Raw genomic sequence first — 26,367 nt, forward strand, 5'->3', positions numbered from 1 at the left:
CTATGAGAACTAATAAGTTACACAATGATGCAGAATGTTACCATTATACACAACCCAAATATATCTTTGTACAACAAATATTGAAAACATTTACAATACCATCAAAAGACAAAACAGCTCAGAATAATTCAAATGAAAATGTACCTTTAGAATGAAAACATAAATTACTAAAAAATCTAAATGGAGAAATAAAATTAAATGCATAGATAAAAAGACTCAATAATTCAACTCTGAATTTGATCTATAGATTCTACATAATATCAGTCAAACTCACAGCAAAAATGACACAAATCTGAGAGCTTATTCTAAAACTAGCAAAACAAGCTGAGGTAGAAAGGGTTGTTTTGTGTTTGTTTTTTACACAGGGTCTTCATACACACACACACACACACACACACACACACACACACACACACACACACACACACACGATCCAGTGGCTTCATGATTTTCCTATCTCAGATTCCAGACTGCTGAAATTAGAGGTGTGTGTTACTCCCTGCAAGGAGCATATATTTTATAATTCCATTTAAAGTCTGAGGACCTAGAAACTTAATCTATAGTGACAGAAATGAGAACATCAACTACTTGAAGATTTCAAGGATGGTTGTAATGACTGGAAAGGAACACAAAAACAATTCCAGGGGGATAGATAGAAATATTCTACATTGACTTGAGATGTCCACACTAATTTTTCGTTTATTTTTGAGACAGGATCTCACTGTGTAGCCCTGGCTGTCCTAGAACTCAGATATAGATTAGGCTGACCTCGAACTCAGAGAGATCTGCCTGCTTCTGACTCCTGAGTGCTGGGATTAAAAGTATGTGCCACCTTGACTGTCAACACTGATGTTTATACTTGCTAAAACTCATTAATATCATATAAATAAGATTCTCTGGGTATGAACTATCCTTCAGTAATTTTAAATGCAATATTGTAAACAAAATAAAAATGAAAGACTGTATATTCAGCTAAAAGGATGAAGGATGCTTGCTATGTATAGATAGAACATAATTTCCAAAATAATTTTTTTAAAAAAAACAAGACACAGGGAGCCAACAAGATGGTTCAGGATCTGAGTTTGACCCCAGAAACCCACATGATGGAAAGAAAAAACCAACTCCAGCAAGTTATCTTCTGACCTCCACACAAATAAGTAAATGTAAAAAAAAAAAAAATAGTAATAATAAGATACAGAACAATGTGTGAAGTATGCTTTCCTTTTTTGTTTGTTCATTTGTTTGTTTTTTCAAAACAGGGTTTCTTTTTGTAGCCCTGGCTGTCCTGGAACTAGCTCTGTAGACCAGGCCACCCTGGAACTCACAGAGATCTGTGAACTCCGCCTCCTGGATGCTGGGATTAAAGGTGGGCACCAACACTGCCTGGCTTTTTTTTTTTTTTTTTTTTTTTTTTTTTTTATAGGATCTCTGTGGTGGTTTCAATGAAAATGGTCCCCATAGGCTCATATATTTGAATACTTGGTCCCCAGTTGGTAGAACTGTTTGGGAAGGATTAGAAGGTGTGGCCTTGTTGGAAGAGGTATCACTGGGGGTGGGCTTTGAGGTTTCAAAAGCCCATGCCATCCCCAGTTAGCTCTCTCTACCTTATGCTGGTGTTTCAGGACATAAACTCTCAGCTACTGCTCCACTGCCATGCTTGCCTACCTGCTGCCACAGTCCATGCCATGATGGACATGGACTCTAATCTAAACTCTGAGTCCCAAGTCAAATGCTTTCTTTTATAAGTTGCCTTGGTCGTGGTGTTTTGTCATAGCAACAGAAAGTAACTAAAACTGTCTCAATGTAACCATGCCTAGCCTGAAACTTGGTATGTAGACCAGGCTCTTTGAACTCTGAAATCTACCTATCTCCACCCCAGGGTGCTGGGATTAAGTATGTCACACCAGTTATGCAACTCATTTCTATAAAATGTACACTTCTTTCTCTCAAACATATTTATGCACAGAATTATCTATTCGTAAACTATCTTTAAAATGACACAAAAGAAAATAACAACATCAATTGCCTTGAAAGAGGATGCTAAACACTCTGAGAGGTCATATTATCCATTTGTATAAACTGCCTAAAATGCAACAGTGAAAGGCATAGGCTCTGGAGTTTGGGTTGAACCTAAACTCTCTGGTTTATTTGTTTTGACCTCAGATACCTTGCTTCTTACTTACTTTGTGTCTCAGTACTCTCACATGACTATTTTGTATGACATGTATGTGCATGTGGGGTAGGTCATACACCTGTGCAGAGGCCAGAAGAGGATATTAGGTGTCTTCTATCATTCTCCATTTTTTTTTTTTTTTTAAAGATAGGGTATCTCACTGAACCAGAAGCTTATCACTGGGTTCAGGTTTTGATGAAGCTGGCTGGTCAGAGAACCCCTGGGATCCACCTGCCTCCATCCTGCAGAAATTTAAGGTCACCCTCAATCTACACAGCAACATTTGAGATCACACTGGGCAAAATTAGATCCTGCCTCAAAAGAATAAAAAAGAAAGAAAAGAGCCAAAAGAAGAATAATTTCATTACTAAGTTATTGCAAAAATGAAATGACATGGATAACATACTTTAAAAAGTGTCTGGGCCTGCCAAGCATGGTAGAACTTAACTGTAACCGTCATCATTGTTATTAGTTTAAATATTTCAAACATTACCCTTATCTTGAGAGAGAAAGAGAGAGAGAAAGAGAGAGAGAGTGAGTGGAAGGAAGGATGGATGCAGAGCCAAACTGCCTGCAGTACAAATCCTGGCTCTCCTGCCTCAGTCTCTTTATCTCTGAAGAGGGAAATTATAGCCCCTATAGTCTATGGTTACCCTGAGGACTAGATGAAAAATTCCCATATGAATTAAATATTGAGCTGGGCATGGTGGTGCATGCCTTTAATCCTAGCACCTGGAGGAGCAGAGGTAAGTAGATCTCTACTAGTCCTGGTCTATATAGCAAGTTCCAGAACAGCTGGGGCTACACAAAGAAATCCTGTCTCAAAAAAAAAAAAAAAAAAAGCAAGCAATGGCATACTGTAAATATCCAAACATTATGCTGTGTGCTTTAAGTAATAGTTATTTCCAAAGCTTTAAACATTATCTCCCTGCTCAAAATTGTATGTTCAGCCTTATCTCTCCTCTGGGCTCCAGATTTTTCTGTAACATATATTCTCCCTGGACTTCTTAGATGGTTCCCACTACTTCCAGCCAAAAGAAAGCCTTACTTTCTCTCTCTAACGTGTAATAATTCCCTCACATCTACCACTACCTCAACCCAGCTTCCCCATTTAATTAAACAATGACACTACCTGACAGAACAAATGCTCATTCCCTCATACGTCTGCTCAATTGTTACATACTTCTCTAAGGAGTTCCAACAGCTCTCCCTCCAAAATACCTCCTAACTCAACTGCTGAGGTTTAAACAACGGCCCCCTCTATCCATGTGCCAAAATTCATTAAGAACTCAAGACCCAGCTCTTCACCAATGTCTGTAAGGTTGACTAGAACCAACTTTTCAAACCAAGCTCCCCGTTAACCTAGATGCACCAGTATTATCTAGTTCTTGCAAGAGATCTGGGCCTTTCCCATCTCCTCTCTGCATCTGTGTTCTCACCCTGGAAGGCTCTGTCCTGCCCTCCCATCCCCACCCTCCTCATTATAGATAGCTTTTTTTTTTTTTTTTTTTTTTTAATTTCATGAGCATTGACTGGTGTTTTGCCTGCATGTATGTCTGTGTGAGGGTGTTGGATCCCCTCGAACTGGAGTTACAGACAGTTGTAAGCTACCATGTGGGTGCTGGGAATCGAACCCGAGTCCTCTGGAAGAGCAGCCAATGTTCTTCACCCGACCCCCAACCATCCTTCCAGCGACTACATCTTCAAGATAGATGAGAATGGGGACAAACTTAGGGGAAGGGCTGCAGACCAAGGCAAGAAGCGGAAAAAGGGACAGACTGAGAGAGAGCTGGTAGCGATCAGTCGAGATCAGTAATAAGTCGCCACCAGTCCTTAACAAGTGAGTAGTCAGCTGCCAGGATCCCAAGTAGCGGGTGAAGAGATTCCATAATGGAGGGAGCTTCGAGAAGAGTATGGGAGAAGGAAGAGAGGATAGGCGGGGGGAGGTGGAGATAAGTCAGGGGAAGTGATGGAATAAGGCCGTGGGTGACCGACGAGCACTGGGGAATGAGAGGAAGAGGAGCAGGATGGAAATCCAGGACAAACACAAAGTCAGTACTGGGCACTGGGCACTGGGCACTGGGCACTGGCGGGGAGGAGGGGAGCCGTGGCGGGGGTGCGGGGGGCACCGATGGGTGGAAAGGTCACTCACAGCAGGCCCCTGATGAGGAAGGTGTATTCCAAAAAAAAAAATATGAGGATGAGAGAGGGAACACGGACAACTCCCCCACCCCGCGCCCCCATATATCCAAGGTCTGTCCGCCACACCTTCACAGGCATTCACAGAGGGGAGCGGCCTAGACAGGGACGGCGGGGGTGGACACCCGGGAGGTGGACAGGGAGGGGACCCCGACAGGCTGCGACCGGTTCTCAGAGTGGGGACACCGGCCGACCGCTGACAGCCGGGAGCGGGCACAGTTAGGTAAGAAGGAGGTTGACTAACTAGGAGAAGGGTTAGCGGAGGGGACGGGGGAGGAACGAACGAACGAATGAATGAATGAATGACGGGAGTGGAGCGTGCTGGCTGACACAAGCGAGCAGACGGACTGACGGACGGACGGACGGAGGCGCTGATCCCCCCCCCCGCCCCGGACGAAGCGCAGGGTTGACAAAGGCGCTGATCCACACGGACTGGGCGCCGACTGCAGGTGCTGAGTGACAGCGGAGCGCGGACTGACGGAGAAGGAAGAAGGGGGGAGAGGGCGGGGGGGCTCCCTCCTCTCCCCGGGCCGGAGGAAGCCGCCGGCGCGCGGCCGCACTCACCTGCCCCGCAGGCTCGGGGGGGGGGGGGGAGGAGAGGAGGGTCGCGGCGGCTCCTCCGAGGCCCGAGGGAGGCCAGGACGCTCGCAGAGGGGACGTGCGGACGGCCTGCAGAGGGGCCGCACGCCCATGGGCCCCGGCCCGCGGCGCGGCGCCTCCGGACTCGGGCGCAGCCGGCGGGAGGCTCGGGACCCGCTCGGGACCGGCTCGGGGCCGCGGGCGAGATCGCTCCAAAATGGCGGCGGCGGCGGCGAGAGCGAGCGCGAGGGCGCGAGGGCGCGAGCACGAGCGCGGGGGCGCGCGCGCGGACGGACGGGGGGGGAGGCGGGGCGGGGCGCGCCCCGGGGGCGGGGCCATCGGAGGAGGCGCAGGATCGCCGCCGCTCTCCGGTCTCGGGGAGGTGGGGGGGCGGGGGGAGGGTCTGGCCGAGGGGCTCCGGATGGAAACGTGGCGGCCTCTCCAGGGCTCTCTGTCCTGAGCTGTCTCCCGGATCGAGCTGGCTGTGCTACATTCTCCGGGCATCTTCAGTCGCCCAAGAGCGGCGGCTCGCTGTGGCCTGCCCAGGTGTGTGCGCAGGTCTCCCCTACGTCCCGTTTCTGCACTGGGCAGCGAACAGCCCTCCTTTCTCTTTTTTTCTGAGTGCCCCGTACATGTTAGGCAATATTTCTGCACGTTACGGACGTGTCCCGCTAACGTGGCTTGGGATTAGTTCAAATTTAATCTCTGAAATGAGACTGATTTCCGGTGGCCTTGCAAGCCGTGGGAAAAAAAAGGAAGAAACGAAACATGTAAGGAATGTGTCAACACATGCTAGTTAAGAACTCTATGCCTTTCAGCTGCAAGTTCACCAGGGTTTGTGCGAAAATACAACCCGGCGTGGGTGGTGCACTTTGGTGGAGACCAAAGCAGGAGAGTAAGCGAAACATTGTCGCTCCGGGCGTCTTTAATCCCAGCACTCCAGAGGCAGGAGGATCTCTGTCAGTTCGAGGCCTGCCTGATCTACTCAGCGAGTTCCAGGTCAGCTAGGACTACATACTGAAACATGTCTGAAGGGAGTTGGGGGTGGGGGGAGCATCTGGGCCCTTCAGGGATTTTTGCCTTTGAGGTGGTACTGCTTTGCTTCTTCAGCAGAGGGCGCCAAAGAGACACTGCTTTGTTGGGGGTGGAGAGGCGAGAAAGCGTTTTCCTTCCCTGGTCTGGAAAGCAAAATTGGAGGCCCCTGGGTTCACGCCAAGGCCTCTGGCGGTGGTCCGCAGCACAGCTTTTCCCAGGCCACCCTACTGAAAGTGACTTGGGTAAGATTTACCCTGAATACGGAAGCTGATGGTGCTGCAGAACCGGGACTTGTACTGAGGTACCAAATACAGGAGATGACCCATAGTTCTAAAAACCGCAGCAGTGAGCAGGTGCAACCCTGCCCCTGACCTTTACACTATTTTTTGTGCCCAGGCCAGAGTTCGTGAATCAGCAAGCAGCTCCATGCACCCTTCACACACACACACACACACACACACACACACACACACACACTCCATTTTTGCAATATTAAGCAAGCACAGTACAGCTGAGCTGCATCTCCAGCCCTAACTTTTTTTTTTTTTTTTTTAAATTTTGAGCTGGGCACGTAGTCCCAATATTTGAGAGATTGAGGCAGGAGGATTAGTAGTTCAAGATTGGTTTGGACTGCATATTGAGTTCAAGGGCAGCCTGGACTACATGAGACCTTGTCTTAAAATACCGCTTGTTTGTTTGTTTGTTTGTTTGTTTGTTTTGAGGGCATAAGGTTTTGATAAGTTGTTCAGGCTAGCCTTGAACTTGTGGCATTCCCCTGCTCCTTTCACACCCACACTGAATTCATCAGCAAACCTCCTGTACCTTTCATTTCAATATCTAACCTGTAAGACCAGTTCCTCTCATCTGACTCAAAACAGTCTAGATGGGCCCCCTACTTTTATCCTGGAGGACTTGCTGTAGGCCATTCAGCATAGTGTTCAAAGGGCTCCTGTTAAAATAAGTCAGATAAGATCTCTGACCTCAGGGCTTGCTGTCTCACCCAAGATGAGAGCAAGAATCCTCGCTGTTGCCCACACTGCTTTTTGTGATGTGATCTCACTTTATCTACCCATTTTATTTCATTTCAGTCATGATAACCTCCTGCCCCAAGTCCATTGCTCACACCTTCACTGTATCTTTTCAGGCATCTCCCCTTATTATTGCTTGCTGACTTGCCTCATAGACACTTGCTGATTTCCTCCTCCTCAGTGAGGGCTTCCCTGACTGCTCTGTTTAAAGCCTTGTTTTTCTATGATGCTAACTTCACAGCCTCCTCTCCCATTTAGTCTTTCCTCTTTCCTAGTGGTATCACTGACTAGTCACAATTCAATAAGGAGACCTGGAACTACACAGTGATTTCAACAGGGGGAGCTTATTATAAAAATGATCAATTATAGGATGATTGTGAAGAAATAAAACTATATTCAAGAAAGGAAAAATCTTGGAAGAAAGCTTATTCTCCCAACGGGGGTTCATTCTTTCTCAAAGAAGTTTGGCTTCATCCCAGTTAAAGACAGAGACATTCCCTGGGCTGTCCTGAACTTTCTGAGAAGAACTGCCATGCACTACAGACCAGATCTTACAAAGAAATACAACTTCCAAAGAGCAAGCAAGGATGAAAACTAACCACGGAGGTGCCTGTGAGCATCACTAGGAATTGCCCATGGGGATAGCGGTCAGAGAGAAGTACCAACACTTGATGAGAATGAGAATAATGCATGGCCTTCCCATACCCCTAGGAACTACACAACACAAACAAGATAGAGGATGCACACGGACCGCGGACGCAAACCCAGAGGTCTCTCCTGTCGAAAGTTAATGTACTGGGTGAGAGGGATCTGGAGTTGATGTGGTGAGGAGAAAACTGGATCATCAACTCTGGACATCCTTCTATGCTACAACAAAGCAACTGCATTTCCAGCTAACATTTTTGCTCTTGGGGTTGGCAAGATGGCCCAGTGGGTAAAGTCAATCACTCCCGAACTGACAATCTGAACTTGATGCCTAGAGCCCCCGTGCTGGAAAGAGAGAGCTGACTCCCACAAGTTGTCCTCTGACCTCCACATGAACTCAGTAGCTGGCACACACACACACACACACACACACACACACACACACACACACACACAATAAATAAATGTAACTTTGAAAACTTGTTCTGGAGTGTAATCCCTACTCTTTCCCTAAAAGTGAGATTATGTACACTTCCAGCAGTCATTACAACTGTCACTGGCTATTTTGATTACTCTCGCTATCCCACTGAAAAGTTTCTTATGCAAACACTAAATAGTGATGTGACCATCTAAAAGCTTGTATTTTTTTAAAAGAGAAAAAAAGTATTACAATATATAACAATGAAAAAATATGCAAAGCTACTACATTCCTTATTTCTGTAATGGGTGCAGTACATATTGGCATGTATTGTCTGTAACCATTTAGGATTACACAAAACACCTAGAACAAAGGCAGTTATTTCTGACACAAAAGGACCAAATAGAGTGAATTCTAAGAGCACCAAATAAAAAGTCATTCACCAATAAACTGGAGAAAGCAAAGCTACATCTCAAAGCACCGTCAGAACAGGACTAGTTCTGTTCTAGTGAAACTAGTGGCCTGAGTTTCTATGCCAAGATAGACCCAGGAACAAGAATCTCTAAAAAGAATGAAAACAGGCAGAACCATATTTGTATACACCATAATCAAATTGCTGGAGGCCAAAGACAGAAAACCCACGAAAGCAGAAAGAAAAAAAAAATGACTCACCAACATTAAGGGAACAACAATAAAGTTTATAGCTGAAGACTCATAAAAGATGAAGAAAGTGATAAAATAGCATTCAGAGTGTGAAGGAAAAATAAAAACTGTCAATGAACAAACTCTAAGTCCGGCAAAACTATCCTTCCCAAACTGAAAGTGGAAGACGGGGGAGACAGCTCAGTAAAGTGATTACTGTGCAAGCATGACGTCCTGGGTTCGAATCCCAAAACCCACATAAAAAACCAGGCCGAGGGACTGGAGAAATGACTCAGTAATTAATAGCACTAGCTGCTCTTCCAGAGAACCTGAATTTGATTCCCAGTAACCACATGTCAGCTCACAATCATCTGTAACTCCAGTTCCAAGGATTCAACACCCTCCTCTGGCCTCCAACCATACCCACATACATGTGGCATATACTCTAACAGATACATACATACACATAAATAAATCTTTAAGAAAGAAAGAGAGAGAGAGAATGGAATCCAAGGTTGACTGCTTGCCTCTGCACACACACATACACAATTTTTTTTTTAATGAGGATGAACTAGCAGGAGGTGGTAGCACAAGCCTTTAATCCCAGTACTAGGGAGGCAGAGGCAGATGGATCTTTGTGAGTTTGAGGCCAGCCTGGACTACAGAACAAGTTCCAGAACAGCCAGGGCTACATGAAGAAACCCTGTCTCATCTTGAAAAAAAGAAAAAGTGAGGGTGAGCTAAAAACATTCCCAGGCACACAGAAAACACATTGCAGATATACTTATACTCTTCCTGGGTATAGATGAAAAAAGTGTGAAGTCACCACAAGATATACTTGCATTCCCATGTTCATTGTGGAACTCTTCAGTCGCCAAAAATATAAAATCAGCTAAATCCCCATTGACAGATGAGTGAGAAAAGAGTATATGGTTGGGGCTTGGGAGATGCCTCAGTATTTAAGAGCACTTGCTACCCACTACCAAAACAAACAAACAAACAAAAACTAAATGCAGTTCCTCTATTTCTTCTTGTTCTTAATTTTTTTTTTTTTTTTTTTTGGTCTTTCGAGACAGGGTTTCTCTGTGTAGCTTTGCGTCTTTCCTGGAACTCACTTGGTAGTCCAGGCTGGGCTCAAACTCATAGAGATCCGCCTGGCTCTGCCTCCCGAGTGCTGGGATTAAAGGCGTGCGCCATCACCGCCCGGCTATTTCTTCTTGTTCTTGTTGTTGTTCTCCTTTTCTTTTCTTTTTTTTGTTTTTTGTTTTTTTGTTTTTTTTTTTTTTTTTTGGAGACAAGGTTTTTCTGTGTATCCCTGGCTATCCTGGAACTCACTCTGTAGATCAGGCTGGCTTCAAACTCTGAGATCCATCTGCCTCCCAAGTTCTAGGATCAAAGGTGTGAACCACACCTGGCTCTATAACATAAATGTTTAAAAAAATCATTTATAAGAATCTATATTGCTCATGCAGAGAACTGGAATTTGGTTCTTAGCATCCACATAGGGTGGCTGACAACTGCCTGTAACACCAGTTCTTTGAGATTCGTTGACTTTTTCTGGCATTCATAGACACTGCATTCAGATGTGTACATACACACACAAAAAAAATTTATGATAAAAATAATAAATGATGCCAGGCAGTGGTGGTGTATGACTTTAATCCCAGCACTCAGGAAGCAGAGGCAGTTGGATCTCTGAGTTTGAGGCCAGCCTGGTCTACAGAGTGAGTTCCAGGACAGCCAGGGCTGTTACATAGAGAAACCCTATCTTGAAAAAAAAATAATAATAATATAAATGGTAAACAAACATAATGGACCATTAGCCATTATGAAGAAAAGGGGGAGAACTAGAGAGCATCATGTGAACTTAGTTGAACACTGAAAGACAAATGTCATCTGCATTTATTTTTACTCACTGTGTAGTCTTGGAACTCACTTTGTAGACCAGGCTGACCTAGAACTCACAGAGATTCACCTGCCTCTGCCTCCCAAGTGCTGGAATTAAAAGTATGAGTCTGGCCACATGCATTCTTTCATAGGCAGAAATTTTAGAAATGATGATCTGAATGTAGGAGAGAGACTATTGGAGACTGGGAAGGATGCCAGGGGGAGAAGAGGTGGAGAGGAGTGTAAGTGTAAGCTAACATGATATATGGATATATGAAAATATCATGGCGAAACCACTAATTTGGCAGGCATAGTGAAATGGTGCACACCTGTGATCACAACAGTTGATAAGTACAGGCAGGGGCATCAGGAGTTCAAGGTCATTCTCAGCTGCTAGCTAGATAAAGGCCATCCTTGGCTACAGGACACCCTGGATCAAGAAAAAAGCCCTTACTTTGTTTGATTAATAAATGTTAATAAAAACTGCATTATAGCAGAGTTAAAACAGCACATAAGCTAGAGGTAATCTAACCCCACAGAAGCTAATGAAGTACTCCAGAGGAAAATTCAGTAATATAGCAAAAGGATTATGTATCAAGAGTAATGGGGTTTATTCCATTATTTGTTTAGCATACAAAATCATAAGGAGACAGTTGCGTGGCTTGGTCTGTTTGAGGGGCCACTGGCAGTAGGACCAGGATCTACCCCTAGTGCATGAGCTGGCTTTTTGGAGCCCATTCCCTATGTGGGGACACCTTGCTGAGCCTTGATGCAGCAGGGAGGGGCTTGGTCCTGCCTCAACTGGCTTTGTTGACTCCCCATGGGAGGAGTGGATGGGAGGGTGGATGAGGGGAGTGAGACGGGGGTGGGGGAGGTGGGGGGTGGGGGGTGGGGGGGTGGTTGGTCTGTAAAATGAATAAAACATTAAAAAAAAAGAGAGAGAGAGAGAGAGAGAGAAGTTTAAGAAAAAAAAGTGAGTTCCAGGACAGCCAAGGCTACACACAGAGAAACTCTGTCTCAAGCAAAATAAAACAAAACAAAAAATTAGTTGGAGGGGTTGGAGAGATGGCTCAGTGGTTAAGAGCACTTACTATTGTTGCAGAGAGGCTATGGGTTCGGTTCCCAGCTTACAACTGTCTGTAACTCCAGTTGGAGGAGATCTGACACCTTCTTCTTCTTGCCTCTGCACATACATACCAGGCACATACATGTGGACAAAACACTCACATGCATAAAATGAGATAATATTTTTTCTTTACTTTATTTTATTTTACAATACAATTCAGTTCTACATATCAGCCACGGATTCCCTTGTTCTCTCCCTCTCCCCCCCACCCCCGAGATAAACAAAATGGGCTTACTTCACTTACAACTGTGTAGTTGGTAGCAGTTTTCTTATTTACAAAAATAATTATCTTAAACTCAACGAAATGTGGTAATTAAAAAAGATAATGATTTTGTAGCGCATAAATAACCATAAGCTCACATGGTCCCTGCTTTGAACCTTATGCCTACTTTTGGCAGATGGACTGCAAGTGCATAATTCCTAGGCAATGAAGTCAATGAACAACAACAATAACAAATAGTTGTTGGGGGAAACCTTTACATTCTTTTCCACTTTGATGATATGCATTCTAAAGGTCCCGGCCTTCCCATGAGTTCACGTGAGTGGAAAAACTATTTAAGACTTGGAAATTGAAGCTGGAACAACCCTTTTTTTTTTTTTTTCTTTTCTCTTTTTTGGTTTTTCGAGACAGGGTTTCTCTGTGTAGCTTTGCACCTTTCCTGAAACTCACTCTGTAGCCCAGGCTTGGCCTCGAACTCACAGAGATCCACCTGCCTCTACCTCTCAGTGCTGGGACACCATTAATCCCAGCACTTGGGAGGCAGAGGCATGTGGGTCTCTGTGAGTTCAAGGCTAGCCTGGTCTACAAAGTAAGTTCCAGGGGCTGACAGAGAGAAACCCTGTCTCCAATCTTCCTACCCCCCAAAAAAAAGATTTGAAGATTTTTGCTGAAGCCTACTCTAAGTCAGTAATTTTGAAAGAAGGACTTTAGGGCTTAAAAAATAAAAACACCTAAAATCAAAGTATGCTAGATAGTATTGCTATACTGCCATTCTCAGTAGCCTGGGTTCTAGACCTTTAGGGATCTCAGCTAAAACCAGACTTGGATTTGTGGCTTTTTTTTTTTTTTTTTTGGTTTTTCGAGACAGGGTTTCTCTGTGTAGCTTTGCACCTTTCCTGGAACTCACTTTGGAGACCAGGCTGGCCTCGAACTCACAGAGATCTGCCTGCCTCTGCCTCCCAGTGCTGGGATTAAAGTCGTGCACCACCACCGCCTGGCTGGATTTGTGGCTTTGACATAGAAAAGAATGACATTCTAAGACTAGCCATTTTATGGAGCAGAATTTGAGTTTACTTATTTTTGATGGAAACATCATCTTATTGATATAAACATAATCCTTTATTATTTAGGATTATGATAGGCACTTCCATGACAAAAAGATAGCTCTAAGACAATGAAGAGTGAAACAGAAACGTGAGCTAAAAAGACTTCTCACCCTCATTATCTCCATCAGCACTTTGCTCCAACTTCCCACAGAGTAAGAACTGGGGCTTAATAAAAAACATTTTAATGGAGACGTAAGCACACGGGTTAAGAGAGACAACGCAAGTGTGTGGTGATGGCCATTTTTAAAGCCAGCAGACGAAGGCAGAGCTCTGTGAGTTCACGATGAGCCTGGTCTGCATATCAAGCTCCCCCGCAGCCGGCACTACATAGGGCTCCTGTCTCAAATGAGGGTGTGTGTTTGGGGGTAAGGGACTGAGAAGAAAGTAAGACATCCAAGAGAATAGATGTAGGCTTCTCCAGGAGCCAGTAAGACAAATCCATAGGTATGAGCTCTGTAAGGCAGAGTTATAATTGTTCAGCATTGATCATATATCCCAGCTTGATAGCTCTCAGGTTGTATCTCACAAGATCACTAATTCCCCCCCCCCCCATAAGTAGGATGGGTGAGGTCTGGGAATGCCTTGGATGGCAATCTGGTAGGGTGGTAAAACCATAAGTTACAAGGGTTACACAAGACATTTAGTCTATGTTCTTCTTGCCCTGTAAACGAGGTTTCTGATGGGATTTCTGGAAAATTGCAGGTTCATAGTTGGGAAAAGAAAGACCTTAAGCAGGTTGTTAATCATGTTAGATTTCTTGCTTCTCTACTGGTAAAAGGCTGGGGGTGGGGAGGAGGAAGGCTCTCCATTCCCCTTCTTTTGCCCCCTCAAATGTTTCTTTCTAGCCTGCCTCATTGCCTCTTGGTTCTAAATTCACCCTTCTATAAACCCAGCCTCCAAGTTGGGGCTGGCAAACCTCTTTACTCCTAGAGACAGCAGCATTAACTGGCCGGGCTGCTTCTTTGCTAGGGAAACTGAGCACAACAGCCTGGAGTGGAAGTGGGTCAGGCAGACATGCCAACTCAGCTAGGATGGCCTTCAATAAAGAGTCGTGGGTGGAGACATGGTCTATCAATGGTGTCCAACCCTGGACAGGACACCAACGAAGTACAGGAGAGCTATACATTCAGACACAAAACTGTGAACTTAAAACACTGAGGTGGTTTTTTTAAAGATTTATTTTTAGAGTGTTTGCCTGTACACCACGTGCGTGCACGGCGCCCGTGGTGGTCCGAAGAGGGCATCGGATCTACAGGAAGTGCAGTTACAGTTGTGAGCTGCCATGTGGTTACTGAGAATCAAGCCTGACTTTTCAGGAAAAGCAGCCGGTGTTCTTTCCCGCTGAGTCATCTCCCCAGCCCCAAACATTGTGTGTGTGTGTGTTTTAAAACACTTTTTTTGTTTGGTTTGTTTTTGTTTCTCTGTGTAGCCCTGGCTGTCCTGGAACTCGCTCTGTAGACCAGGCTGGCCCCGAACTCTGAGCTCAGCCTGCCTCTACCTCCTGAAAGCCGAGATTTAAGGCGAGCGTCACTCACTACCGCACCGGAAATGGTTTTCGCACTTTTCAATGAATGAGCTTTTGAGGTTAGTCTGTGACTGGCTTGGGCGACTGTGCAGTACGAACGCTGTAGATGAAAAGGCCCTGCAGCGATGACACGCAAAATGAACATTAAGCTCACAACCCACGGCCGGGGTGGATACCCTTAGGTGGCCCAAATACAATTCTGTGTGGTTCAGAGAAGCGAAAACGCCGCCTGACGGCCCTGGTAAACGCCCACAGTCCCCCCACCCCACCCCCCGAATCAGACGCAGGCCAGGGATGTCAGAACCGGCATTGCTCGCCGGCCAGATTCAGGGCTGCACTAGCCCCCCACGGGCGGACCGGGGTCGCGCATCCTCCACGATGGGGAAGTGCCACCAGCTCTAGACCCCTCTATAACCGGCTGGGGCCTTTCTCGCTGGTACAGCAGCCGACGCCCCAGGGCGGACGCTCCTCTGGCGCCAGGGGGCGCGCGGCTGCTCAGGGGACCTTCTGGCCTGCGACGGCAGCTCGACTGCTCCGAGGCGGGCCTGGTGAACCCCGGCGTTTCCCCCCCCCCCGCCCCCGCAACGTGCGGGTATCGCTTGAGCTACTACCATGGAGGGGCCGATGGGCCCCGGGCCCCGGCAGGGTGGCGGAGGACTAGGCGCGACTAGGTCCACGTCCTCCGGCCGTACAACGCGGGCCTCGGCGATGCCCTGGGCGCGCTTCTCTGCCTGGCTGGAGTGCGTGTGCGTGGTCACCTTCGATCTGGAGCTGGGCCAGGCGCTGGAGGTAAGTGGATGGGCTGGCTGGCCGACCCTCCAGAACGGTCCCGGTGCCTCTCCTTCCGCGGCCTGAGCCTCTCCAGACGCCCCTCCTCTCCGGACGTCCCTCCTCTCCCGATGCCCCTCCCCCCCACGCTCCTCCCTCCCCTCGCCCGCACCCCTGCTGCTGCTCTTTTCCTCCCAGTCCTTGCTCTCCGCTGCGCGCCCACCCTCCAGGAAGCTGATCCCATGGCCTCCTCGCCTGCAGCCTTCCTGCTTGGTCTAGGGTCCTCTTCGTCGCCTCTCTGTATACTTTGTATCCTCAGGCTGACCTTTATCCCACTTTCTTCGACTAGTGACTAGCTCAGCGACCTCCTCTTTCCTATCGCCAGTCACCTCTCCAAGAGGAGCCTCTTCCTCAGAGCTCTAGGAGCGCTTCCCAGGCCAAGAAAGGGACGGTCTCCAAGGCCTGATGGCCTATCCATCAATTTATTTTCCGCAGCATCTTCGGTGGCCCTTTCCCCCAAAGAGGCCCAAATACCTCCTGCCCTCAGTTGCTCAAGCCAGAGTTCCTAGGGTCCATCTCCCCCCAGGTTTTACCTTGTGTCTGCTGCAGTCTCCGATATCACCCATACGTTCGTTTCTGGTTTTCCTGCTAGAAATCCTGTGGTGCTCCTCTTTCGCTTAGAATCAGATCCAGACCCTGCGAGGCCCTGCCTGGCCCCTCTGTTTGTAGCTCTTCTCAACCTTTGGCATCTGGTCACCAGCTGTGTGCAGCTGGGCAGGGCCATAGGCTTTTGATGTGGTCTTTCTCTGGCATGAAGGCCTCCATCCCACTTACACATAAAGACAGCTTCTCTTCTAGATAAATGAAAACATCAGCCAGGCTGGGGTACATGCAAACCCAGCGTTGGGGAGGCTGAGGCAGGATCATAAGTTCGAGGCCAATATGGATTATATAGTGAGTTCCAGAGTAGCCTGAGCTACAGCATCAGACTTGGTCTGAAGAAAGAAAGAAAAAAGATGGGCGTGGTGGGTGGCACGTGTCTAATCCCACCCAGTACTCTGGAGGCAGAAGCAGGCTGATCTCTTATGAGTTCAAGGCCAGCCTGGTCAACTTAATGAATTCCACGACAGCCAAATCTATACACAGTGAGACCTGGTCTCAACAACAACAACAACAAAACCAGCTAAACAAAAACCACCAGAAAGATAAAAGAGAAGAAGAGGGGGAGGAAGAAAATGTTTCAGGCTCAGTGAGGCATTTGGCAGGTCCAGTCAAGATAATGTCTATGTTCTAAAGGGCCCTGACACAAACCAGGGAGCTGACCATCACAGGAGGTCCATTGTAGATGACTAGATGACGGTGTCTCAGAGGCTGACCATGATGTCAGCGTCACCTGTGAGAGCCTGAGAGGTTGTGAGTGTAGCTGAGGTAAGGCTGAAAAGTGACCCTTGAGACAGCTGCTGCTGCGGCATACCTTTGTGGTTGGGAAATGCTATGGCTCCGATGATGAGAGGCTAGAGGTCTAAAATCTTCTAAACAGAAAAGTGTAATTCTTTTTTGTCGGCGGGGTGTATATGTTTTGAGACATGGTTTCTTCCATGTTCACTTCTGCTGTTCTGGAACTCTGTAAACCAGACCGGCTGTAAACTCACAGAGATGTGCCTGCCTCTGCCTCCTGAGTGTATGCTGGGATTAAAGGTGTGCACTACCACCTTCGGCCATACACATACTTTTTTTTTTTTGCTTGTTTGGTTTTTTTGAGGGTCTTTGTAGCTAGGGCTGTCCTAGAACTCACTATGTAGACCAGGCTGGCTCTGCCTTCACTTATATTGGCTTTTTGAGGGAGACTTGAGGGGGCCTTGTTGTTATAGGGTCTGTCGTCACCATGCCAGAGGCTCCTCTGTCCTCTGAAACAGACTTTCTTCGGCCTCAGTCTCTGCCTCTGGGTGTACAACCATGCCTGGCTCTCAGCTCGGCTTTTTTTTTTATATCACCCAGGACCACCAGTCGAGGCCACAACAGGCTGGGCCTTCCCACATCATTCGCTAATTGAGAAAATGTACTACAGACTTGCCTACAGGCTAGTCTTACAGAGGAATTTCCTCAATTGAGAGACATTCTTCCCAAATGACTCTGGCTAGCTAGTGTCAAGTCAGTGGAAAACTAGCAAGCATACCCAGTCTAATTAGGGCTAAAGGTCATGGAGAAGAGGAATCAGAATCGAGGAGAAGGTTCTGATGTAAGGTTCAACATGTAGGAAAGGAGGTCGTCGCTGGGAGGCCAGGGAGTGGGCCAGGAGGATAGCAAACACATGCTTATGGGCCCTGCTGAGCTTAGTGGACCCCATCGCCTCAGGCAGGTAGATACATTATCACCAAGTGCTCTGTCTTCCCCTGCAGCTAGTCTACCCACGTGACTTCCAGCTCACAGACAAGGAGGTAGGTTTTGGACTTCTTGGGAGTGGATGTCCCCAGGAGTGAGCCAGCCCCTCACTGGAACTCTGTTTGTTTCAGAAAAGCAGCATCTGCTACCTGTCCTTTCCAGACTCCCACTCAGGTAGGCAATCCCACACTCCCTGAACCGGACACCGGCCCTGGGGCTGGAAGGTGATGGGCAAAAAAGTGGAGTGATGGGGCCAGCGGTATGTCGGCTGCCAGCAGGCTACAGGGCACTGTAAGGATGGACCCTCACCAGAGCCCCAGCTGCAGCAAGATAGCCAGGTCCTCTAAAACCCACAGATAGCCAGATATCTGGGCGATCTGGTCTCCTTCACTCCATTACAGCAGCCACCCAGTGAGCACTGTGTAGTGTATTCTCCTGCCCCAGGCCGCCTGAGTTAGGCTCCTGCAGGGAAAGTGAAGATGGGTCTCTGTGTCTGTTCATTCCGAGACTCTTGTGTGATATATCAGGATAGGCGTCGGTTGGGAATCAGATCGTCAAGTTAGTTTTCCCTTGAGTGGGCATTTGCCCTTGTACCACAGTCCTCGCCCCTGATACGGGGAGGAGATTCTCCCATTCATGACGCGTGGTGGGGCTGCCCCTTTTCAGGATGCCTTGGAGACACTCAGTTCAGTTTCCGTATGCGTCAGTGTGGAGGACAGAGGAGCCTCTGGCATGGTGACGACAGGCCCTATAACAACAAAGCCCCCTTGGCACTGCAGGTGAGTAGTGGGATGTATCTGGTCTGTGTCTTCCTTCCCTCTACTAGGGGGCCCTTCCCTGGCTCCTGGCTGTGAACTTCATAACATAACATAAGCCCTTGGGCTTGTGCAGTAGAGGTGCTGGCCAGGCCCATCCTGTGAGGTCAATAACTGTAAGCTGCAGATCCTGCACTGTGGGTCTCCACCTGGGCCAGCTCTTCCGGGGTTCACCAGGATCACTACATTGATGCTGTACATCATGTCTCCCTGGCTGGGCACCTGGGTGATTAAAGAAGCTGGGGATCAGTGAGCAGAAGTCTGCAGGGCCTTCCAGGGGTGCTGGGCACTCTCGTGCTGGCTAAGTTCTTTTCTGTGTCAGCGTTCTGTCAGTGGACATACTCTAGAATGGTTTACCCACCTTCTGAACTGGAGACTCCTACATCCCACTGTGGTAGACACAGGGCAGGCCCTAGTCTGCAAGTGCCTCCTACATCTTCTGGATTCTTAGGTGTTTCTTAGGGTTTTTTTGTTGGTTTGTTTGTTTGTTTTAAAGACAGGGTCTCTCCACATAGCCCTGGCTGTCCTGGAACTCACTATGTAGAACAGGCTGGCCTTGAACTCACAGAGATCCGTCTGCCTCTGCCTCCTAACCCTAACCCGGAGTGCCAGGACTAAAGGCGTGTACCACCATGCTTAGCCTTGGGTCTCCTCCTTAACAGCCCCTGCTTGTGTCCCCCTGGATCTAGCGAATGGCCTGTGTAGGGCATGGCTAACACCGCACTCCTTACAGAGAGAGCCGGCGCACTACCTGGGCTACGTGTACTTCAGACAGGTGAAGGACAGCTCTGTGAAGAGGGGTTACTTCCAGAAGGTGAGCTGCCTGCCGCTGTGAGCCAGTGCTGTGGAGAGGTAGCAAATGGTAGACAGCTGCAGGACACCTAGTGAGGAGTCCTGAGCCTCCACTCCGGGGTGCCTACCCATCTGCAGCCCACCTGGGTAGCAGGACCAAGGAGGAGCCACCACTGGGCCCAGTTCTTCCTGAAGACTTTCTTTGCCTAGGATGGCACTTGAGGCCTTTCTGTCCCCGGGCCCTGAATATCCCAGCTCCTCGGGTCTTGCTGGTGTCACCACACTGCCAGGATAAGGACAACTTTGGCAGCTCACACTTCCCTCTGAAGTCCCTAGGCCCAGTCCTAACCCTGCTCTCACCTGGGGTTGTCTACCCTGTGGTTGTCTGCGCTAGCTCAGGGTGCAGACCTCAGGCTTTCTCTTTTCCAATCCCGACACACGAGTTAGGCTATTCTGTGGCAGCTGTCCCATGGGGTGACGGGTCTGTACTGCCCTGACCAGCTCTGGGTAAACGTGGCTGCAGGGTCGCCATGGGCTCCTGAATTATAGGAATGATGTCTGTAGCTGAATGCCCTCTGACTGGCCCTGCATCATCACAGTCTTTAGTGCTGGTGTCCCGCCTGCCATTTGTCCGGCTGTTTCAGTCCCTCCTCAGCCTGATCGCCCCTGAGTACTTTGAGAAGCTGGCACCGTGCCTGGAAGCAGGTGAGTGGCCATCCGACATGGCCAGCGTTGTCTCATCTCAGCCCTTTGGGACAGCTCCTGACATTGGCCACCTATGTCCACAGCGTGCAATGAGATTGACCAATGGCCAGCTCCCGTGCCGGGGCAGACCCTGAACCTACCGATCATGGGAGTCGTCATTCAGGTGAGGAGCAGCCGAAGGGTAAGCCATGCCAGTGTGGGTGGGTGGAGACGCTCTACCCCCTTTGTGGCAGCTGCTTCCTCCCTCCCTAGGTGCGCATTCCGTCCAGGGTGGACAAGCTGGAATCCAATCCTCCAAAGCAGTGTGACCAAGAGGTGGGGGATGGGGTAGAGGGAGCTGGGCCTCAGCCTGAGCCCTGTCCCTGGGCTTGGGTGGTTGTCGCCTCTGCCTCACCAGTCACCTTTGTGGGTGGCCAGGTCTAGGCAAAGCCAGGGTGGTGGCCGGCATCTTCAGTGTGGAGCCTGTGCTGGGGGGGCGGGGGAGGGGAAGTGGCATGGGTCTGCAGGATTTGTCATCAGAGAGAGCGTTCACCTGGGCCTGACCTACCTTCCCTTCCCTTCTCAGAACCTGCTGCCAGCCCCTGTGGTCCTTACTAGTGTCCACGAACTGGATCTGTTTAGGTGAGCCCTGTAGGGTAGCACAGGCTACTCTGAGGGAGCCTACCCTCGGTCATACACACACACGAGTGTGTATGTCATGCAGGGCACATCTTGCCGAGAGGGGCTGCTCATCTGAGTGGCCCTTGAGAAACTTGCACAGAAGAGGAGACCTGTACCCAAGTGTCTGGCTTAGGGAACATGCGCACAGTGGGCAGGAAGGTCCTTTGCCCAGAGAGGTTGCAAGGGAGACATTTGCTCTCCGAGGCTGCCCCTTTGGGCCTTTCTAGGTGTCTTCAAGGGGTCCTGGACGTTGAGACTATCTTCCATCCTGGGCCCAACAGGAGCCAGGACTTTATAGTCTGGAGGCATAAGAGGCTATAGGAAAAGCAAAGCCCTGGATTGGTAGACCCCCCCGGGTCACAGGCAGGGTCCAGGTCGGGTCCCCTAGGCCAGCACTAGCTCAGGTGGTCTGTCAGAACAAGGGGTGACTTTGGTGACCTGAGACACCCCTTACACTTGGAGCACCCTTGCTGCTGTCTTGGGGAGAGGTAGTGCCCTGTGCTTACCACGGCACCTTTGTAACAGGGCTGCCCGACTGACCCAGTTGCTCTCTCCTCACCAGGTGCTTCCGGCCGGTGCTAACCCACGTGCAGACCCTGTGGGAGCTCATGCTCCTTGGGGAGCCGCTAGTGGTCCTGGCGCCCTCGCCTGACGTGTCTTCAGAGCTGGTGCTGGCCCTGACCAGGTACAGACCTTACCCACTAGACTGTTAGGGCTGTGCCTGGTTACCCCCCCCCCGCCTTACACATTCCTTGCCCCCCTACCCCCGCAGCTGCCTACAGCCCCTGAAGTTCTGCTGTGACTTCCGCCCCTACTTCACCATTCACGACAGCGAGTTCAAGGAGCTCACAACGCGAACACAGGCCCCGTAAGGACATGTCCTTCCTTCCCGCTCTCACACACTACCTCCCCTAGGTCTCTCTCTGCCTCTTCTCTCTTTCTCTCTCTCTAGACCAAACGTGGTCCTGGGAGTCACAAACCCTTTCTTTATCAAAACACTCCAGCACTGGCCTCATGTCCTCCGAATTGGGGAGCCCAAGATGTCAGGTGAGAAGCCCAGGGGCCATCAGCCTCACCAGCCTGGGACCTTAGGTGGGGTTCTGTATCCAGTACCTCCGAAGCCACAGGCACAGGCAGAACTGTGGGTCCTGAGCCTTGGCTACTGGGTGTATTTCACAGGCGACCTTCCTAAGCAGGTCAAGCTTAAAAAACCCTCCCGGCTGAAGACCCTCGACACCAAACCAGGTCTGTGCTTCCCCCTTGGGCTGCAGCCCCGTCTACTCTGGTAAGGCCTGTCCTGCACTAGGTAGATTCCTCTAGTGGCGATGGCCAGGCCTTCTGACGCTTTTTCTTTCTACTCAGGCCCCATGGTGGCAGGTGGGGGGGACGTTGTCTTCTTTAGCAGGTCTCCTGAGTCTCGGGACGGATGGGGTGAGAGACGTGCGGGTTCTGTCGAGGGAATGGGGCTGTAGGCAGATCAGACAACCCTCTTCATCATCAGTAGAGCTGTGGGAGCGTGGAAGGGAGGCTGAATGGACAGCCACAACTCTGACTCCCTGCCAGGGCTCTACACCTCCTACACTGCGCACCTCCACCGGGACAAAGCATTGCTTAAAAGACTGCTCAAGGTACAGGCTCGTGGGTAGGGCCTGGACGTGGGCACTTGTGTGCCGTGAAGGATGCAGGGTCCCAGCCAATGCTGAGACTCAAGTCCCCTGCTTCCTCCGGCAGGGTGTACAGAAGAAGCGGCCATGGGACGCACAGAGTGCCCTGCTGAGGCGGCACTTCCTAGAGCTCACGCAGAGTTTCATCATCCCTCTGGTGAGGCTCTGTGTGAGGCAGGGGCGTGGCAGCAGTGGGCCCGAGGGAGGGGTGGTGGGGGTGGGGAGAGCACAGGCTGTGACATCGGGGTTGTGGCTCACACTCGTCCCTTGTCCCTCCCCTCCAGGAGCACTACATGGCCAGCCTCATGCCACTGCAGAAGAGCATCACACCCTGGAAGGTGGGCGTCCGGGGAGTTCTGGGGAGGGTCACTTCAACCCCCGTACCCAGAAGGGAAGGCCCGAGACAGGTGTCCACATGGAACAGTGGGTGGCTGTGATGCAGAAGCCACCAGGGCATGAAGTTGACCCTGTGCCTGCCAGGCAGCCCATCCAGAGCAGAGAAATGAGGACTGCAAGGGAGGGCCACTAAGAACTCCTCAGGGGCTGTCCAGGGATCTGCCCCAAGCGGTGAAGAGCTCTAGATACATCCTGGGGAGGGAGGGCTGCATCCTGCCGAAAGGTAGGGCCTGCATGCCTGTCCTCTTTAACACCTGGCTCATATGACCTTTGTCTCAGAGCCCACCCCAGATCTGCCCCTTCCGCCAGGATGATTTCCTGCGTAGCCTGGAGCATGCGGGACCCCAGCTCACCTGCATCCTCAAGGGTGACTGGCTGGGCCTCTACAGGTGGGTAAACATTGGGCACAGGCCGCTGGGGGTGCCCCCAAACGCACGAGGTCGGCTCTTCAGCCGCCTCTCGCCGTCACAGGCGTTTCTTCAGGTCCCCCAATTTTGACGGCTGGTATCGGCAACGACATAAAGAGATGGCCCAGAAGCTGGAAGCGCTGCACCTGGAAGCTATTTGTGAGGCGGTGAGGGAAGGCAAAGGCAGGGGAGAGGTGCAGGCCCAGGGTGGGTGGGAGACTCGGTGAGGAGAACCTGACATGTCCCCAGCAGAATCTCGAGGCCTGGATGAAGGACAAGTCGGAGGTGGAAGTGGTAGACCTAGTCCTGAAACTCCGGGAAAAACTGGTGAGAAGCCTCCTGGGCCACCCAGCCTCCGCCTGCCAGGCCGGAAGTACGGTCACCCCTTACTGCTGTTGTCCCTCCAGGTGCGGGCACAGGGCCACCAGCTCCCCGTGAAGGAGGTGACACTACATCGGGCCCAGCTGTACATCGATACAGTTATTGGCTCCCTGCCCAAGGACCTCCAAGCAGTCCTGTGCCCTCCCTAGGACAGGGCCAACCTGTGTGGTCCTGGGGGCCTAAGTCTGCCAAGTTCTCTCTCCACCAGCCTTGGGCTCCTACCTCGGCTTCAGCCCCTCCCAGAACCACCTCTGTCCCAGCAGTAAAAATGACATTCGCAATGACAGTCTGGTCCCTGACTGACTGCCGGGGGATTCTGTGCTGGCACTATCTGGCTCCTTCCTGGGCCCCACCTGTCCTCCGCAGCTGGAGGTGGGCGTGGGCTAGTGGCCCTCGCTGATGGAGGTGCCCTCACCACCTGCCCCCTCCTGGCTCCCATCTGCCCACACTTCAGGAGGCCTTGTGTGGTGGGTCCTTTAGCCCAGCAGGCTTCCCAGCTCAGAGCGGAGGGAGGCAGCTGCCAGGGCCGGCCCTCTCCAGGACACTCCACTCCTTCCCTCTTCTGGGGAGTGATAGGTACCGTGCCTAGGCAGCTACTTGAGAAGGCAGAGACTCTGTGTCCTGTGAGGACCTAAATCTCCCTCCTGCTGTGATTGGTCAGGATGAGAGAGTGAGGGACAGTTATGGGACCTGGCACCCCACTTGGACAGTGAGCTCAGGCTGTTCTTTGAGGTTCTCACCATGGTCCTTGTTCCCTTTCTTGGAACACCCCCTGGATACCTGCTCCATGAGTTTCACCCGGGCCACCAAGGGAGACTCCAGCTTTTCCCCTCGTGTCTCCCCCTCCTCTTGAAGCTTGAAAGGCTTTGGGCTATAGCCTAATGTTACATTGTCTGCTGTCTTGTCCTTAGTTGGTCTCTTAGGCCAGGGTGTCTCTTGGAGGTACTGTGTTCTGTGCTCTTCCTAGGAAAGGGCTAACCTGTGATCCCAGGTGCCTAAGTCTGCCAAGTCTCCCTTCAAGGCTCTATCCTGGCTTCAGTCCCCCTTCCAGAACCACATTGTCTGAGCAGTAAAAATGGCATTTGGAACCACAGCCTGGCCCCTGACTGTTGGAGAAATCTTGGCTGGCTCTGTCTCCCCCCTTGCTGGATTGGATACTGTTGTGCAGTGACCCCCCCCCCCAAGCCTGGGTACAATGAGCTACAATGTTCCAGCCCAGCACAGGATGGGGGCCCTTGGGAAGGTGCAAACTAAAGTGCGGATCAGAGCTTCAGCCCAGCCCTGACTGAGTATCAGAAACCTGTAGGTAGGTCTGCTGACCACTCAGACTCCTTGTAGGTGGCTCACTGGGCAGTGTTGGGCAGTAGCAGGGAGAAGGGGCATTCAGGAAGAGCGGGCTGTACACCCTGTAATGCTTTAAGGGGTGTTAGCAAAGTAAGCTGATGCAGACCTGCACAATGAGCTTTTGCTCTCTCCCAGAGCTCCCACGTAGAGCTCCCATTCTGGTTCTTTAGACTTCTTCCACCAAACCAATCTACACTGCCTTGCCATTCCCCCTGATCCGGGCTAAGTCCAGACAACAAAGGCAGTCCATTGTAAACAGGTGCCAGCCCTGTTCCTAGATCGTTGTATATGCTCTCTTGTTTACTCCCTGACCTCAGCCCATGACAACTTGTCACATTGTATCCATTTTACAGGAAACGGACAAGATGGATGTGATGAAGGTGTACAGTGAGCTAGATCAGTCTAACTCAGCGTCCAGTTAGAAAACTGAGCAGAGGCAGGTGGAGGCGGAGACCTTGGCATTAGAAAGAGTGGCCCTGGCACCCCCTGGAACAGAGGTGCCAGCCTCACCACGGAGAGCCTGGTCTCTAAGGGATCTTTAGAAATATGGCATCTTCCACTGTGACAGATGGAGCTCACAGGCTATGGGGACAGCAGAGTGCTAGCCATTTGGAGTCTGTGAAACTGTGCCTTTGGTGTGCCCAGCCTCCTATCCAAGTATACAGTGGCCAGGATTGAAGTCCCCAGGTCTTAGTGGTCCCACTCTAAAGAGCACATCTCAAATGCCACTGCAGTGTGTTTCTCATGTTTTCACTTTCTAAGGGCTGTCATACAGTAGCTTCAGAGGAGTCCCATGGACTCAGCCACCATCCACCTAGAACTGTCCTAGCAGCTCAGAACACCGGACACGAGACCCAGGAAACAGATTTGGTGGGCCGGGGGGGGGGGGGGGATGGTGTGGATAAAACAGTACTGCCTAGGGCATAGACCCAAGGCTGACACATACAGGAATGAGGAAAGTTCCAGTCCCTTTTAGGGTTTTGTCCCCATGACTGGGTAGCATTTACAGCCTGGGGCCTCCTACCAGCTACATCCTCTTCTACCCTTGCTCTCCCAGCTTGGGATCAGCTCCGAGTTAGCTAGCAGGGCTTCTGTCCAGAGTAGGCTGAAGCCTTCTAGTCCACGCCAAGGACAAGGGCCTGGAGGGAAGAAGACAGATGGCTTTAAGGAATTGCTCCCCTCCCCCCAAGCCCAAGGTCCCTCATGGTTCAGATGCCTGGATGCATGGATAGTGAAAAGCTAATCCAAGAGGTTGTGGTCCCCAGGGCTCCCTTGTGTGGCAAGTTGGAGAGAGCTGTGAGCCGGCATTCAGGGGATCTAGAAGGGCTGGGTGGAGGTCATGAGGCAGCCAGCCCCAGGGACAGACCGGAAGGACAGGAGGACTCTTTTACCCTCCAGCTTCCTGCCTTCTATTTTGAGCCCTACTCAGTTTGGAATACTGGTCTTCCCACAACTTTGGTATTAAAATAT

General features: G+C 50.1%; 1 protein-coding gene across 3 annotated transcripts; it reads left to right on the forward strand.

Annotated features, from left to right (window-relative positions):
* Positions 1–14,491: 14,491 nt before the first annotated feature.
* On the forward strand, positions 14,492–24,646 carry Dennd6b (DENN domain containing 6B). 3 transcript variants are annotated; one of them, XM_037197448.1, is made up of 20 exons: positions 14,492–15,372; positions 17,751–17,789; positions 17,865–17,907; positions 18,400–18,512; positions 19,282–19,362; positions 19,940–20,045; positions 20,129–20,208; positions 20,298–20,360; positions 20,611–20,666; positions 21,268–21,390; positions 21,478–21,573; positions 21,710–21,752; positions 21,902–21,950; positions 22,269–22,333; positions 22,437–22,526; positions 22,654–22,707; positions 23,045–23,154; positions 23,237–23,339; positions 23,422–23,499; positions 23,580–24,646. In XM_037197448.1, the coding sequence occupies exons 1-20, from the start codon at positions 15,196–15,198 to the stop codon at positions 23,700–23,702; spliced, it is 1,692 nt and encodes a 563-aa protein (XP_037053343.1). In that variant the 5' UTR covers positions 14,492–15,195; the 3' UTR covers positions 23,703–24,646. The 3 variants fall into 3 exon arrangements, with proteins under 3 accessions (XP_037053343.1, XP_037053342.1, XP_028724993.1); XM_037197447.1 differs by having other exon boundaries at positions 14,494–15,372; positions 21,658–21,752; positions 21,885–21,950; XM_028869160.2 differs by having other exon boundaries at positions 14,496–15,372; positions 21,658–21,752; positions 21,885–21,950; positions 23,425–23,499.
* Positions 24,647–26,367: the final 1,721 nt, after the last annotated feature.

This window comes from Peromyscus leucopus, chromosome 20 (genome assembly GCF_004664715.2).
Source record: "Peromyscus leucopus breed LL Stock chromosome 20, UCI_PerLeu_2.1, whole genome shotgun sequence".
Taxonomy (NCBI): domain Eukaryota; kingdom Metazoa; phylum Chordata; class Mammalia; order Rodentia; family Cricetidae; genus Peromyscus; species Peromyscus leucopus.

What these genes read in the sequence shown, in the direction of transcription:
- Dennd6b (XM_037197447.1), top strand. Translation starts at nt 15,196, where the DNA reads ATGGAGGGGCCGATGGGCCCCGGGCCCCGGCAGGGTGGCGGAGGACTA. An exon ending in AAGCCCCCTTGGCACTGCAG is followed by an intron (nt 18,513 to 19,281) that starts GTGAGTAGTGGG and finishes CACTCCTTACAG; the next exon opens with AGAGAGCCGGCGCACTACCT. An exon ending in GGCACCGTGCCTGGAAGCAG is followed by an intron (nt 20,046 to 20,128) that starts GTGAGTGGCCAT and finishes CTATGTCCACAG; the next exon opens with CGTGCAATGAGATTGACCAA.